The 16783-nt window shown below is 32.8% G+C and overlaps 1 protein-coding gene across 1 annotated transcript in view; it reads right to left on the bottom strand.

Annotated features, from left to right (window-relative positions):
- The window catches only part of Stt3B (catalytic subunit 3B of the oligosaccharyltransferase complex), a 30689-nt gene that overhangs the window by 3328 nt on the left and 10578 nt on the right, over positions 1-16783 (bottom strand). Inside the window, exons 4-10 of the mRNA XM_072523663.1 lie at positions 14964-15162; positions 10761-10932; positions 10332-10510; positions 9146-9348; positions 8769-9040; positions 3964-4225; positions 663-901 (exon numbers count right to left, since the gene is read on the bottom strand). Of these exons, the coding sequence (XP_072379764.1) occupies positions 663-901; positions 3964-4225; positions 8769-9040; positions 9146-9348; positions 10332-10510; positions 10761-10932; positions 14964-15162 (1526 nt within the window). The remainder of the gene's footprint in view (positions 1-662; positions 902-3963; positions 4226-8768; positions 9041-9145; positions 9349-10331; positions 10511-10760; positions 10933-14963; positions 15163-16783) is intronic.

Raw genomic sequence — 16783 nt, forward strand, 5'->3', positions numbered from 1 at the left:
GGTGCAAGCCACACCCCAGTCAGAAATTCAGAAATTAAAAAGTACTGAACAGAGAACATATTTATACAATTCTTAAAGTATGCCAGGACTCCTAGTATGGAGTCTTTTCTAGGTTTTAACAGTTATAAAATTGCTTGTTGTAGGTCGCTGTTATAGTTGGCATCACAAGGGCATGTCGTAGGGATGAGCTCCAAAAGTTGAGTATTAAAAACGTAGACGGAGCATGTTTAATATTAATTATTGTAAAAGGGCCCCAATAAAAAAACTACATAGAACGACATTTTCTTATCAAAAGTAAGGCGAGAGAAAGTTTAGTTTGATCGATATGTAACATAAATACACGAAATCATATACATTCAAATCATATTGCGCATAAACTTTTTTATCAATTACTGAAATATCAAGGACACTATAATTCACCAAATTCTAGAGCTAAAATGACATGATGGATGGAAATCGTCGACATTAGCGGAGGAAGGTATAGGGCAATAATTTATAAAACCAATTTCAGACAACAAAATAGCAATATACAGGTAGCTCAATAGGAAACGAAAAAAAGTCACGCAAAAAGCGACTGTGATACGACTGTGATACGACTGTGATACTGTACGACATGTAATGGAAGTTACAGAATGATTCTTATATTTATATAGATCACTTACCTGTATACTCTTACGAGCCAATGTTCGGTAGTATAAGCCTCTTCTAAATAAGTAAGCTGGAAATCTTTATTTCCAATGACGGCGTTTCTAGTACGGTCATATCCTGCGGGACTTCTGTAGTCTAATTTTAATTCTCCAAATCGATAATAGCTCAATTTGTACATAAGACAGTTCAACAATGTCGGAGAACCTTCGGCGTCAATTCTAAATTCACCATGTTCCGTAAAGTAATCGCTTTCCTGGAAATAAAATACAATATTACAATAGAATTACAATAGCGAATGTTGTATTTTTATTCATTGGACATGTGCCATAAAATGTTCAAAGATATGGATGATACAGTTATGAAGTAAATAAAATTGGAACTAATGAATAAATTATTGTTTACAATATGCGTCTTATCTTATCCATATGCAGTAAACAGTAAAAAATCTTAAGTGGAACTACCACATCAGCACTTTCATCTTGACTAAGGATAATGCTTTTACTAGTACCACAAATTTAGAATTGCTTTTCCCATTTTGGTACTTCACAACTAAACTTTATTCATAGATACATTTGACAATTGAATATGTAACAAAAATTAAATTAATATGCGAAAATTAATAAAGAAAACTACAGGGAGTTTTTACTTAAACCTATCTACGCCTATTGAGTGTTTAGAATATACATATGCTTCTGTCATTCTAAGGGGGGGAAGGGACTGGATGATTAATATATCTATGTCAGACCAAATAGGCACTATATTATATCTACTATCACTAGAATTATATCTTTCTAAAAGATAATTTATCTTTTATTAATTCCTACGGCAGAAGAGAGAACAAAATGAAAAACTGTTAGGCAGAGTCAAGGATTAAAATAGATGAAACCTGTGCAAGAGGATGGGACACTTGTGCCAGACACTTAAAGTCCAATTCTGACGTCACTGACGGCAATGACAATAAGCGTTGGATCTGCGTTACCGGCTGAGCTTAGTCAAAACATGAACCTTAGCGAAGACCGGATCCGTTTGTCAACTGAATATCTGACAGCTGACATATAACAGGTTTAATATGCTGGATGTAGTCAGAAAATTGTTTTCATTTGTGACATTTTAGTATTTAAGGAATATGATGGTATAGAAAAATTAAAAAATGGTATTATGCCACGCTAGAAAAACACAAAAGGAGCAACAAGAGAACGGCGTATTTTCCCATGTAAAATCCCATAAGAAAACGCTAAAGTTCATTCTGCTCATTTTTGACGATTTTTGTGGTGGAGGTAAAACGGCACGTCTTTATATTTATTTATATATTCATTGTTCAGATTTACTTCTAAGATAAGACGCTCTCACACCTGAGAGACTGAGCTAAACGAGACCTAACAATTGGCTCCTAACTTTCGGAGGTAGTTATATTGTTATTCATTGGCACCCACCGTTTCTGATGGGTCATTCAATGGTTACAACATATTTTAGTAGACCTTCCTTGTCATTTTTATTTCTCCTTTATCCAGAGTCTCGTAGCGTTGGGCCAATGACTTACTGCCTAACAAAGAAGAGGTAGCCGTTGCAGAAACATCAAAATTCCAAGATCCACAGATGATCTGCCATAACTACTACTACTAAATTATTTCTTATTACAAAAGAGAGAGAAATGTGATCTTAAATACAAGTAATGCTGTCAGATATTTGGAACTACCAGTTTCACACAAATTGCAAAACAAAAATTGAGAAAAAAATAAATACGATACATGAAAAATTATGTTTAAAAATATCCATCACGACCTGCATATTCTATTCATACAATATAACATAACAAATACAGCCTTCAAACTTAGGCTACCGAAGTTATCTGGCTACCTCACATTCTATTACAAGATATTCAGTTTTTACAAGACAAAGTAATAAATATGGTCTTAAACATAAAACGGATCCACCTTTAAACAAAGAATAAACTTTCTTAACTTCCAGATTACTATCATGTTAAAAGATGGAGAAGAATATAAACTTTTTAGATTATGTAATGCTTGTATTTGCACCATCAAAAGTTTTATGACATGACCACTTTCTTAGAATGTAAAGTACTTATTTGAGTCTGCCTTTTCTTTCCAAAGACTTATATATACCATTTTTCAAAGCAAAAACGTTGCACGTCACAATTTATACAAAGTGACGTCACTTGTATTTAAAATTTACAGAACATCAACTTTAGAGTTCAACTTTTCCTAACACAACTAATAATACGACACCCATACGGAACTGCTCGATCTTTCGCAGGCGTCAACATGGTATAATAATCAAAAAAATGTAATCATGATTATATTGGGAATTTTACTATTATATTGATTAAATTATTAGTTTTTAATCTCACTACACAAAACTAAACTAAAACTCACAAAAACTAATCCCATAAGACTACAACGGGGAGTAAGACAAGGAGACACCATCTCTCCCAAACTATTTACCCTTGCTCTAGAAGACATTTTTAAGAAACTAGAATGGAACAATAAGCGTATCAACGTCGACGGATCATACTTAAACCACTTGCGATTCGCAGATGACATAGTTTTAATAGCCGACAATATCCAAGAACTAAATGATATGTTACAACAATTAAATGCAGTTTCAGGAGCGGTAAGCTTAAAAATGAACTACAGCAAAACAAAAATACTTAGCCGAGATCAGACAAATATAACAATAGAAAATCATACCATAGAAAATGTTGAACATTATGTATATCTAGGTCATGTTATCAAACTAGGAAAACCAAATCAAGATGCTGAAATTAAAAGAAGAACACAACTGGCATATATCTTGAAAAACACCTCCATTCCTGTAAACTTAAAGAAAAAGGTGTATTAAGGACGTTTTTATTATTAATGCTCTAAAAGAGGTAAGTTAAAATTTAGAATATATAATTTTGTATTAAAATGTTTTCTACTGTATTTTAGTGTGTTGCAGTAGTTTTAAAAATAAGTGTACCTACTGCTAATATTTCTCAAGCTGATAAAAATAATGAATTTTTAAAATAAATTTTGAAAGTGTGATTATTGACTAGTGTATTGCATTCTTAAAGTTGACATTTTAGAAATTCCTCACTCATTAACTATTCTGATGTTTTGGCAACGCTGTAGGGTTCTGACGTCGTAAATATTGAATGACGTGCACTCATTTTTATATGAAAAATTCTATAATTTAATAAGCGATTTGGCTAGCCTACAACTTAGTGAATAACCAAAATAACATCTGTAGACATTTAGAATACGAATTTTACTTAACAAGTAGCTGTACCAGAAATTAAACAGATTACAAACTTACCCTAATATCCTTTGGATGTTCTCCTTCAGCGATACGAACCATCCATAAAAATTTATTAATATCATCACCAGAATATCCGATGACACCGCCAAAAATAACTAATACATAATCGACGTCTAAAGCAGTCATAATTTCGTAGGCAGCAGATTCGTTAGATGACATCGCTTTTCCCACCAAAGCAATGTGACTGTTATTCCATGTATTATTATCAACCAGAGTAGTCCTATTAGCCATACCCGCTATCTGATATCCATAGTCCCACCTAAAGAAAATTTATTTTATAAACCAATTGTTCACTCATAGAAAACAATGATATACTATACTATTTAAATTAATGAACATGTTTTCTGGTCTGAATTATTATGTGATTCTTACGTCTATGACTGTGAGATATATAGCTGCAGCAGTTGGTTTGAGAAAACTAAGTGTTTTAAGAATATTTCAAGATTCGGGATCATCGTCTCCAACAAGAAAAGGAAAATGTGAGGACAAACTAAATATAAAAACGACAAGCACAGACCTTCGAAGGGATTTATGACATTCCTTATTTAAAAATAATGTAAAATTAAAATATTATGCAGAGAGATTGTTACATTCATGAAAACATTTGACGTAATATTTCAACATGGCTTGGTTCATTGTCATAATTTGAAATTGGTCCATACTTTTATGCAGGAAAATAAAGTAAAAGTGCTTGATTGAACTGGTAGTTCACCAGACCTAAATCCCATTGAGAATTTATGGCATATTCTCAAGAAATGTTTAGCTAAAACAAATTGCACTTCCAAAGGAAAAAAAATGATAACAAGTGCATATAAGTGGAGTACCAAGTTGACAAAGTTAAGAGCATGTGCGATAAACTAGTCGAGTCAATGCTAAGACGTGTTGAGGAGATCATTTCTGCTAAAGGAGGGCATATTTCGTACTAATACTTATATAGATTTTTTTAGTCTACTTGTGGTATGTAATGATTAAAAGCTTAGATTTTAGGAAAAAAAAAAGTGTTTTTTTTTCATTTGCCCCAATTAATTCGAACAGTATAGTATATTTTATGTCACACAAAAAATATCAAAATCGTAATGCCGAAAAGTTAGAGTTTTCGTTGTTTTAATGTATCTGGAACAAATTCTGACTGATTCCGCCAGTGCGCGTAAAGTAGCCCTTTACCCAAAAATTTTATCTGAACCATACAACCTAAATTAATAAATTTATGGGTAACAGAACTAAGGCACCTGTTCATAGTTTTATGACTTTTCAATGACGTAATCATTTAAAATGGCGGAAGAGGACGATCTTGTGAGATCATTTTAAATGGGATCATATATGACAAGTAATATCTAATTTAAAAGCCTGCTTTAAGATCTTTTCAACGATTTCCAGTGTCGTTAAATTCGATATTAATTGATAAATTGATCAGTTTAAGCCTAAAAACCTAATCTTCATTTCAATTATGAACAATTGTTCGCTTAGCCATACAATTAAAAATGTTTCTTCTTCTTCTAGTGCCTACCCGTTTCGTATGTTAACGACCAATTGGGCAACCTGTACTTTGTACACTACAGCTCTGAAAAGATTTGTGGTTTTTGTGTTGAACCACGTACGTAGATTTTTCAACCAAGAAATCCTTCGCCTCTTTTCTACTTTTCTCTGTAAAATCGGTTGCAGCAATCCATATCTTTCGCTGTTCCTCATGATGTGAAATACGTATTCGATTTTGGCTGTTTTTATTATAGTTAATAGGCTCTTTTCTTTTTGTATTCTCAATAAAACGACCTAATTAGTAAGAGTATAAGATATCTTCAAGATTCGACGATAAAGCCACATTTCGAAATCCAACATTCTTCCAGTTAGCGTTTGTGAGAGTCCAGATATTAATTCCGTACAACGAAAGATCGTAGTAGCCTAATTTTTATGAACATTGATAAATCATGACATTTGAATAGCTTAGCCATTTTTTTAAATGCAGATCTTGCTTTTTCTATCCTACATTTGATATCTAGGGGCTGGTCCCGATTTTCATTGACGTTCGTACCAAGGTAGGTCTATGTTTAGTGAAAGTCCATATCTCTGACTTACTTCTGTGGTCCTATTTATTAACTCTTGTAGGGCTTCATAACTGTCAGCGAATACCACTGTGTCGTCCGCGTGTCTGATGTTATTGACACATTCTCCGTTATATGTCCCTGTCGGACCCCTCGTTTGATTTTTATATCATCGGATTCTCCTGTCTTTGTATGAATAAACGATGTTTGACTACAGTACAACCGACAAGCGAGAGTTGACGGGTGAGCTGCGCGTCAAAATAGAAAATAGAATTATTCTAAGAGAGATAGGAGAGGTATTTAATCGCGGGTGTCACAAATGCATAGTTGCCGTATCAAAAATTTAGTTGGGATCTGAAAATTACGTTAGTAGATATACGTTGTATACTTACCATATTATTATGTTAGACAATTGATGCAAAAGTTTTGACCAATTTTTGAATTAAATTTCGTTATTTTCCAATAGGTTCAATTAATTTAAGATATAAAGTGTTTGAAATGTCTAACTACTTCCCAAGTTTGTGATAGAAAGAGAGGTCGACCCCACACACACACACAGTCCGCGGAACTCCTCAGACACACCACATACCCCCTCGTGCTTTCGGAATGTTACTGTCTGGTCTTCTATTACACTTAGTCCATCTTACGTAAATTCCGAAACATTAATCTTAGTCGCTACATAGTTCGTCACACGAAAGATCATTGTCCGAGCAATCAATCGGATCGTCGTCAGAATCCTCGCTCAAGTTGATTATTATTTGATCAAAAACGACAACGAATTGTGGTTCTTTTGTCACAAAATTATCCTCAATCGAAATAATTTTACCATACTTTTTTCCATTTTTCTGCAGTAAATTTGTCAAAAAACTGATTGCATAATTCGGTGACGTCATTTAATTTAAAGCTAACATTTTTGGACCCAACAAAATTTTTCAGTGCAGCCCATACCAGTTCAATTGGATTTAGATCCGGATGATGAGGCAGTCTTAATACCTCGTGTCCAAAATTTCTAATCACAGAATCTATGGAATATTCAACAAATCGAGGCTTATGTAATTTAATTGATTCGTAGAGATCTGTCTGAAGCATATTTCGTTCTCTAAGCCACATTTGCATATCTGCTTTTTGAGATGCCGAAGTTGGAAGTTTATCTTCTCGTTTGTTGTGGTACGGTGCATTATCCAATACAATAACGCTGTTAGAAGGTAAATTTAGCAACAGTTTTTCCGTAAGCCACTTGTGATAGTTTTCATAATTCATATCGTCGTGGTAGTCTCCAGTTTTAGATTGGGATTTCCATTTCAGATACGAATCCGTCCTCAGTTCCAGCAGCAACAATAATTAATCTCTGTCCTTTTGTTACTGGCTTCCTCAAACCGTCGGAACTGTTATCACTCCAATTATATTCTTTTAAATAATCTGAGTGCAAGTATGTATCATCCGTAAAAACAATTGTTCGCTTTTCGCTGCGAAATTGTTTAATTTTTCTAAGATAATCTAGTCTTAATTTCCGTATTTCATGTTTTTCCATTAAAATATGTCGATTATTTTTTGTTTTTCTCCAACGAAATCCTAAATTATGACTCTCTTTTCGAAGAGTTTCTCTGCTTCCGGTGTACTGCAATTCTTCCACAATTTTTTGATGCAATCTTTTAATTGTCGGCAGTATTTATTCCTGAATATGGAAATTTATTATAAATCGACGTAACAAGCCTTCTACAACTACATTCATTTTTAGTTTGGAAACTCTGTGCTTTTTTGTAGAAGGAGAATTGAACAGATTTCTGCTCGTGCAAGCTTTATCTGTTACCCGACCTTCCCTGACTATTCGTTGAACTGATCTTAAGCTTATGCCTGAAAGAAAGCAATTTTTTATTGGACCTGAAAAAAGTTGAATATAATACAAATATATTCAGTTTATTTTAGTTTTTATAAAAGTTAAATTTTTGTTGTTTAACTATATACCTTCTGGCAACTAAAAGATAAAAAATGCTCTATACAGCAAGTTATGAAATAAAAAAAACTACTTTATGGAAGGGATATTTGTAATGTAAGATCTCGGTACTTTCATACATTATTTACATTTTAACATGTAGTATAACAAATGAATTGTTGAGAATACCTAAGTCTAATAAAAATGTACATGTAAGATTTGCATTTCATCTAGTCTCAAAAGCTTACAATTTATTACGCAATTACTATTAGGAAGATTAAAAACTTTTCATTTCAATCTAAACTATTCATAAATGATAACTCGATTATAAAAATTTTGAATTGATGATTTTACTTTTATTTAAAACTAAAAAATCAATCATTTATGTAATAAAGTATAACCCAAAGGTTTGCCTTTTAATACACTTGCCATTTTAATAAATATAAATAATAGTTTATAATATAGGGCCACTCCAAAGAAAAATGTAAATACTTGACAACACTGTCAGAAACCTAGCATTAATCACACGATGTGAACTCGTAGCCGACAGCAATAGAAATGAGAAATTCCTTCCACTTTTCAATTTGTTCTACGCGCAACCCTCCAGCTCTCGCTTCTCGGATAGTAAATATTGCTAATAATTTTTAGATCACAGCAAATATACCAATATTTTCATCAGCTTTTCATGCTTTACTGTATCGAACGTTTTATGGTAATCAGTGATGCATGCATAAATATCGCAAAATGTTTAGAGAATTCTAAATTTTTCTAGTTTCGTTATTTCAGTAACTAATCTGGAATTGGTAAATAAAATTGAAAAGCATACTAACCAACTCATAACTCTGGCGTCGTCGGCGGTATTTTGAGAAAGCCAAAAGTAGGCTTCTCTGAAGTCATCAAGAATTTGTCTAGACCCATCACTTCCATATGAAGCCAACACGATGCTTGGACTCGAATAGGCATTACTTGTAACCCAAGTACAATGGACGGCAAACAACATTAACAATAATAAGATTACCACAGTTACAATACTTCTCAAGTTTGGTCCAATGCTGTCAGGTTCTTTCGATTGTTCATGTTTCATTTTTGGTACCTTTCCAGCCTGTAAATGAAAAGACTATGTAAGAAAATGAACTCAAAACAAGCCAACACAGCAATAACATTACATTTATTAGTATAAGATCCTAGCTAAAATTTTAATATTTACCTTATCATACAACCTTTTACATGACGTGCATGGCAATTCTTCTTCACTGTCTTCATTTCTAGTGGTATCTTCGTCTCTCAAAAATAGTTCTAATAGACCGGAGAAAGCTATTCCACTTAATATGCAGACAACTGGAGTCAAGGTGAGCATGAGACGAACCATAACTCCAGCGAAATACACTGCACTTAGAGCATATAAAACAACTAAAAATAAGTACATACATTAAATACTGTTAATAATAAATAAAAATAAGTAATAATTTATATATAAAACAATACTAAAATCAGTATAATTTTGGTAGCAGTAATTTACTTCCAAAATATTTTCAAATAAAATACTGAGACAGAATACTGAGATATACATATGAGTTTAGATTATAGTAGGGCCAGTGATCTACGAGAATCATTGTTATTCATTGCTAATCAGATAAACTGTTATTAGAGTATATCAGGAAAAGACAAGGCAGTCCATATAGAAACAAAACCTATTCATTTTAACTTAAAATATAATTTTGAACATCCAAAATCAAGCTTGTTCATTGGCGCCTTTATGGAAGGTTGTCGCTCCTTATTTTGTGCAGTCGGACGATACTTCTATGATTTGGTGATTTGTCCCTTGCTGTTTTACAACTTTTGTGTCTGCCATTCTACAGATGTAACTGTTCCATTGTTTTTTCTGTTAATGTTTTATTCGTTTAAACCCCGTACACTATATTTTATTCTAATCTCGTCATACTAGATATGTATTTTGGGTATCTTTGTGGAAAAATTGTGTACAGTAAACAGTAAACAAAAGTGAACGCCAATACCGAGTAATATATCTCTCACTAACTCGCGGCTTCGAGATCTACTGTTCTTTGACTGTATGTGAATTATTAATATAGAAATTGCCTTAAAACTCAATTACCACTTTTCAGAATTTATTAGATACAATTTTGAAACGATACTAAAGAGTTTTAAGTTTGGAAAGTTGTGCTTAGAGAAAAGTTTTCACTGAAGTAATTCAATTACATTATATTTTAATTTAGTTCAGTTTACTTATTGACTTCTTATATATTGTCACCTTAAATAATTTTTTGTCCCCAAAATTTTCAGATAATCTAATATTGCTGGGATATCTACTCGAGGAATGGATTGCGAATTTTAACAGTGAGTTGAAAATATAAAATAATGAACATCTTACTTACCAAATACTCTTTCGTCATTTATATTTTTAATTGTATACCAGAGGCCAGCTGGAAACGTGACAACTAATATATGTAAGTCAAAGAAGAAGGAAAACCATGTTGTCGGTTGATGTTCTGATACAGAAGCTATAATTGGTATGTGTATTTTCGCATAGCCGGTATCCCATAATGAATAGAATCTAAAACAAAAATTCTTACTTTTTTTAATCCTAAACCATCTGGTTTTCTATTGTTGGTATATACACCATTTGAGTTTAAATCACTTTGTCAGTGTAAATCTATCTCAAAAACTAATGCAATTAATCGAAAACCTGTATTTTTAATGGAATTAAAAAAAATTGTTTCTTTCATCATATGCTAGTAACACTTCTATTTAATATTAGCACGAATAAAACAAAAATGAAAACAAACGTTATTAACTGAACCTACCTTCCACTCCATGGAGCTACATATCCTGCATAAGTAAGTAAAACAACACCTAAGAACACTACCGCTGCTGATATAAGTCCACCAAATATTACGAAGGATTTAAATTCTGATTTTGACATCATTGACTGTAAGTACTTCAAAGCCCCAACAGCAAACATCAGTGCAAAAACACCTAAAATAATAAACATTTTTTTAGCAGTTGCATTTTCAAGTAAAATAATTTATAAAATATTAGTGTAGCATTTTTCTTTTACCCTGTATAAGGTTTTAATACACGTATTTCAAATAGCTGAAAGAGTTTTTTATAAGCATTCGAATTTGAATAAGAATCTTCGAACGGGAATAAACAAAATTTAATTGTCTGTTTACTCAGCCCAAGTTGCTTTAGGTAAATCGGCTTCTCTGTAAATCTCATCTCTCTTTAGTTGCTATTAGTAATTTTTGTTGTTTTAGAATGGCGTCTCAAAATCATCGATTGAAATAAACAAAATCAAAAATAAGTGGTTGCTTACATTTGCCAGATGCCTCTTCAAAAGTCTCTAACCTATCTAAAAATATCTGTAATTATTTTTACTTTCTTTCACATGTATCTAGAGAAAGTACGGTGTTAGTGTTTTTTTATGGAGTATATCCCCTTAATTGTTTTGCATGTTTAAATAACCATTGCTTTTTATTATGTAACACTAAATTTGTATGTATATAGTAATAAGGAATAAATTCACTTACGTCTATATCATGATATAATAATGACCAAGATAAATTCTAATTTTTCTTTTTTTTAATAACATTTATTACTGAAATCATTTTTTAAAACTAATATTTTACCAGGTCACCGAGAGAAATTAATATTTAACTATTTATAAAGATGTATTCTAGAAGGTATCATTTTTTATTGGACATTTCTGTTTGTAAATTGAAAATTTTAGTTAGACTCAGTTTTTTATGATTTAGCTAGTAATAAATACAGCTAGTAACAACTTTGTATTTTTGATTTCTGTGACAATCTTTCCTTCTCTTGGACCACAATAAATAAATTGTAACAAGTTTGCTGAAAGACCATATAAGGTAAGTGTGATTGTTTTTTGTCTTTTGACTATAATGTTCATATTGGTTTTCAAGAGAGTTTAAACATAGTTCTATTTTTTTATTCTTTCTTAAACCAACCTTCTAACATATACGATTTCAAGTTTTCCTTGTCACTCAAAGAAAATATAAGACGGCGCCATTTGTCCTTTTTATTTGATTAAATTTTTGTCCATTTTCTTTCAGTTAGTATGATTCTCTTTTTTATCCTGTTTCTGACTTCAATACTCCTTGTTCTGTTTAGCGATATGTGACCCACGTCCCAAAGCTCGCCATCGTGTCTGTTAAAAGACCTGAATGCAGGAGTGTCGCATAATAAACGACTTTAGACCTGGAATTCTTCGCCCAACTTAAGTTCTTCTTATTTTTATATAGACATGACTCTGTCTGTTTTTCAATGTGCCTCCAGTAAGTTGTCGTTCCATCTTTTTCGTGGTCTTCCTATTGAGAAACCGTCTCTTGTCGTTTTTACTACTCTATTTGTCGTCATTCTTATATGATCGTTCCATTCTACTCTTCTATTTCTTCCCAGTTCTCGATGTTCTCCACCTTGCATCGACGTCGTATATCTGTACTTCTAGCTTTGTCCCATAGTGTCTTACCATCAATTTTTCTAAGTGTTTTCATCTCTGCTGTTTCTAACATCCTTTTTGTCCTATCTGTGTCAGGTCTTGTTTCTGCCGCGTATGTCATTATTGGTCTGATGACTATTTTGTAAATTCTGCCTTTCGTTTCTTTCCCGACACTTTTATTTCTCCATATTGTTTCATTCAAGCAGCCTGCGGCTCTGTTTGCTGTATTGACTTGATCTTCCACGTCAGTTTCGAACTTTCCGTAGCTAGATAATGTGATGAATAGATATTTAAACTCCATCACTTGTTCTATTATCTGACCTTCCAGCTCCAATTTACATCTTAGTAAATTTGCTGGTGTAACCATGCATTTTGTCTTTTTTAGGGAAATTCTTAGTTCGTTATTCGTGAAGAAGTTTATCATCAGTTTTTCATTTTCGTTTTTGACATCCTCGTTATGTTTTTGCTTAATTTCGGGTATTACTTGATTGCCTATTCGAGCATTAAAACCCCCCAATATTATCATCTTTCCTCTGACTTGATCTACTACTTGTTGTAATTGGTCATAAAACACTTCCCTTGTTTTAGCCTAACGCAATTTATCACTTCCCTTGTTGTTTGAGGCTTGTTATTTTTTGGGCTGTATACTCCGATGAAGTTTAGGTCTTCCTTCTCTTTTTTTATCTTTACTGTTACTTTAGTTGCAAGACAAAACTTCCCCTTGTATATTTTTTTATTGCCCAAAATAATACCCAACTTCTGAACATCCTTTCTTCCCCACCAGGTTTAATTTACGTTACAATACTAATAAATGTTAAATTATTATAACAGCTATATGACAAACTAACAAATTTCATGTATGGATAGGTCTCACTGCTACCCCATATGTATATTAATGTAATATATTATACTCCCATTAATCTTGAATTGGCAGGTGAATTTAAAGAAGATATTCTTTTATTTATTTTAGTTTGTACTCTTAATTAGGTTTCTAATAATAATTGATCGCATCTTGTGAAAAAATAAAACTTTTTATAGTCTAATTAGTAGGAGCAGTTCCTGCACTTTAATTAGCATAAAATTTGATTACATTGAAAACAAAACAACAAACTTATAGTAAATATTCAAACTGTTGTTGGTTTACTTGCAAGCAGGATCTACAACTTTCTCATGGAAAAATATATCTCTAAAAATAAATCAGACTTGGATTGAATGTGTTCAGCAGCAGATTGAAGCAGATCTACCTGTCCCGTAAGATAGAATTTCTTATTTTCAACGATAGTTTTCTAAACTAAGAACTTCGTGTAGCCCCAGATAAAAAAGTTGATAGACCTAGAACTCGGGCGACCTTGTACAAACATTATGGTTCACTTCGACCAACCCATTTTTCGCTAAAAGCTTGAATAAATTTTTAGCCCCTTCAGCAAAATGGACATATGGACCATCGTGCTGAAAAATGTGTTGTCTATTTAATGATAATAATACTATTTTCCATCAATTCATCTAAAACTGTTTCCAAAAAACTTGTACAAAAAGTACGAACAATCTTCAACTAGATCCTCTCACAAATTAGTGAAAAAATATGATGAAAACCGTGTTCTCGAAGAGAGTGCGGATTTTCTTATGACAAACATGACCACCTGGAATAAAATATTCCGTTCCTTGTAAATTTGTCCTCATCGATATACAATATATATTATATTTTCACAGCCATTTTTTGTAAGAACAGGCTTGAACACTCGATACATAGAGAACCTAAGGTCTATTAATAAACAGTGCGATAAGATCTCGCCCAGAGATGGCTGTATTATTCGAGTGGCTTTACTTGTAAAATTTCAAGTTACTCTTGCTAGTAGTTGTTTGTAGGTAGTCATTTGAAACAGTACGTAGAGTATGCGTGGTATTCATATTTTATCAGTGATAAAATTCTTCGTAAAACAATGTATATTCAGGGTAATTCATTTGCGGCTAGTAGTGTAAGGCGAATCATGGCGAATCGGCGTATCATGAATAAATGATCGCACAAATTTAAAGGTGGACATGAAAGTCCAAAATAATCGCGTACAAATACAATGCAGTGAAGCGTAGAACACCGCTTAAAGAAAATATATTGATATTACAGGAAATTATTGTAAAAATAAACCTTAAAACCACAAATTGTGGTTTTTACTAACAGACCAAAAACTCTTCAGATCGTTAAGTAGTTATAAAATTTAGAAATGGTTGCAGACTTTTGTTTAAAAGCAAATATCAACTCGTTTTTAATCAGAATAGAGAATATAAAAAATTGTTTGGTCCAAAAAATAGGGGGAAAATGTAAACACTAACCCTGATAGCGCGCTACTGGTTGAATTTTTTAAAAGTAGGTTGATGTCAAATTATTACTAAGCTCATTAAGGGTTTATTTTTATATATAAAAAATCATAAAATAGCGAGAGCTGCTAGAACATTGTAGGTTGAATATAGAAACACCCTATATATAAAACAAATTAAAAGTTTTGACTTAAAAAATGTTAAATTAAAATTATAATAGTTACGAATAACTTACCTCCGGCTGCCATGTGTTCACTGGTCCTAATAGGTTGGAAACCAACAAAAGGAATTTGCATCGAGAAAATTAACCCTAGTATATAAAATGTTGTGTAACTCGTAAATAATCGGTTAGAATATCTACCCATTAAAAGTAGAACAAATACATGTAGGGGGATCAAGTTGATGATAAAAACGTAACCACCCCATGCTGACACCTAAAACAAAAAGACATTTTATTCTAAAAAGTACCAGTTTGTTCAGCCTAGTACATATTTTTTTATTTATTTAGAGAGACTCATTAATAAAGGTTTACGTAAATAGTAACAAACTAACACACTAAGTTAAATAGCAACAGAATAGGACAGCTACTTAGAGTCATCAATTGACTAGACATTCCTTTGTGGATCACTTCCGTCGATTCCTAGCAACTTCCCTCCATCTTCTGGCCCTTAAAATCTTAAGATCTTCTTCCACCAATCCATCTTCTAAGCGGTCGTCTTCTATTTCTTCTGCCCTCTGGGTTTGACAATGTCAATCTCTTCGTGTACTTATTATCTAACATCCGAGCAATGTGTCCAGCCCATCTTAGACTCAATGACAAAGTTAATCAATGGAAAAATTCCGGGACTAGGGAACTACTTTAGGACAGAATTAAAGATAATATAAAAATACACTCAGCTCTGGAAGCTATCTCCTTAAACAGGAAGTACAGGTCCAATAGTTCCCTTCAACATCCATCCTTTATTCCTCGACCATCTGTATACATAACATCAAAGTAGATCCAAGATTTATAATGCGAGGTAGAAAATAATAGTGTCGTTCTCTTTCTCTGTTTGGTGACGCGTAGGCCGAATGGTCGATTGGTTATTCGGCGTACAGAAAATCGACTCATGCAAATCGTTATTTGTGTGAGTCTCACACAAAAACGAACTGTCATATCTTCAAGAGGCCCGTATTTAGAACGGTTACTCAAGTCCACAGATCCAAAAAATTACCCACGGAAATCTAAATCCTACTAAACACTCATGTACACATATCTTTAATTCTACTTCTGCGTCTGTTACCTTCCTTCCATATATTCACTTTGCTTTAATCAGAACAAGCAAGAGCCTCACAAAGGAGGGAACATAATCACTTTCTGACCACCCAGGAAAATTTTCACCTCTCAAAGGTTCATCACTATTTAACTCTTTTTGTGGTGATATTCCATTCCTTATTCCGATGGCTACGTCTAAATCGGCGAAACTGGTCAATCATCAAAATCGTTATCCAAGACGCGTTATGTAGATCTGTTCTTTTGTACCATTCTGTGGTGACAGAACACTGTCAAGATGCAGGATATTTCATTGTTTTAAAAACCCTATCTAAAAATCACTACTTCTATTCTACAAAAATTCGTTAAGCGGTAGAAAACCGAAGGCATCCTATCTCCCGTATCCCAGCACTGTTTTTATGTTTTGATTATTATCGAAGATTATTACAGCCTTCACGATGTAGCTAATGACAATGGATGAAATATGGTAGCCGCCAAAGACTGTCGTCGGAAGGGCATATTTTGTAATATAAAGGATATTCATAAACTAACATGGATATCACCAGATGGAAACACCACAAAATAAATCGACACATAACCTTCTTGTACAACTGTGTTAAAATATTCTACTGCATATTCGATCTGTTTCTCCGTCTTAAGTGGGATATGTAAATTGATTTGATTGTTTACTTGATATCTAAAATAACTCCAATTTGTTTTATTGTTGTCTATTATGCAGCAATTTTCTGTTGTTGATAAGTTTTTGCTTACGGTTATGATAACCGGTGAATGGTCAGAGGATA

Source organism: Diabrotica undecimpunctata, chromosome 2, assembly GCF_040954645.1.
Source record: "Diabrotica undecimpunctata isolate CICGRU chromosome 2, icDiaUnde3, whole genome shotgun sequence".
Taxonomy (NCBI): Eukaryota; Metazoa; Arthropoda; class Insecta; order Coleoptera; family Chrysomelidae; genus Diabrotica; species Diabrotica undecimpunctata.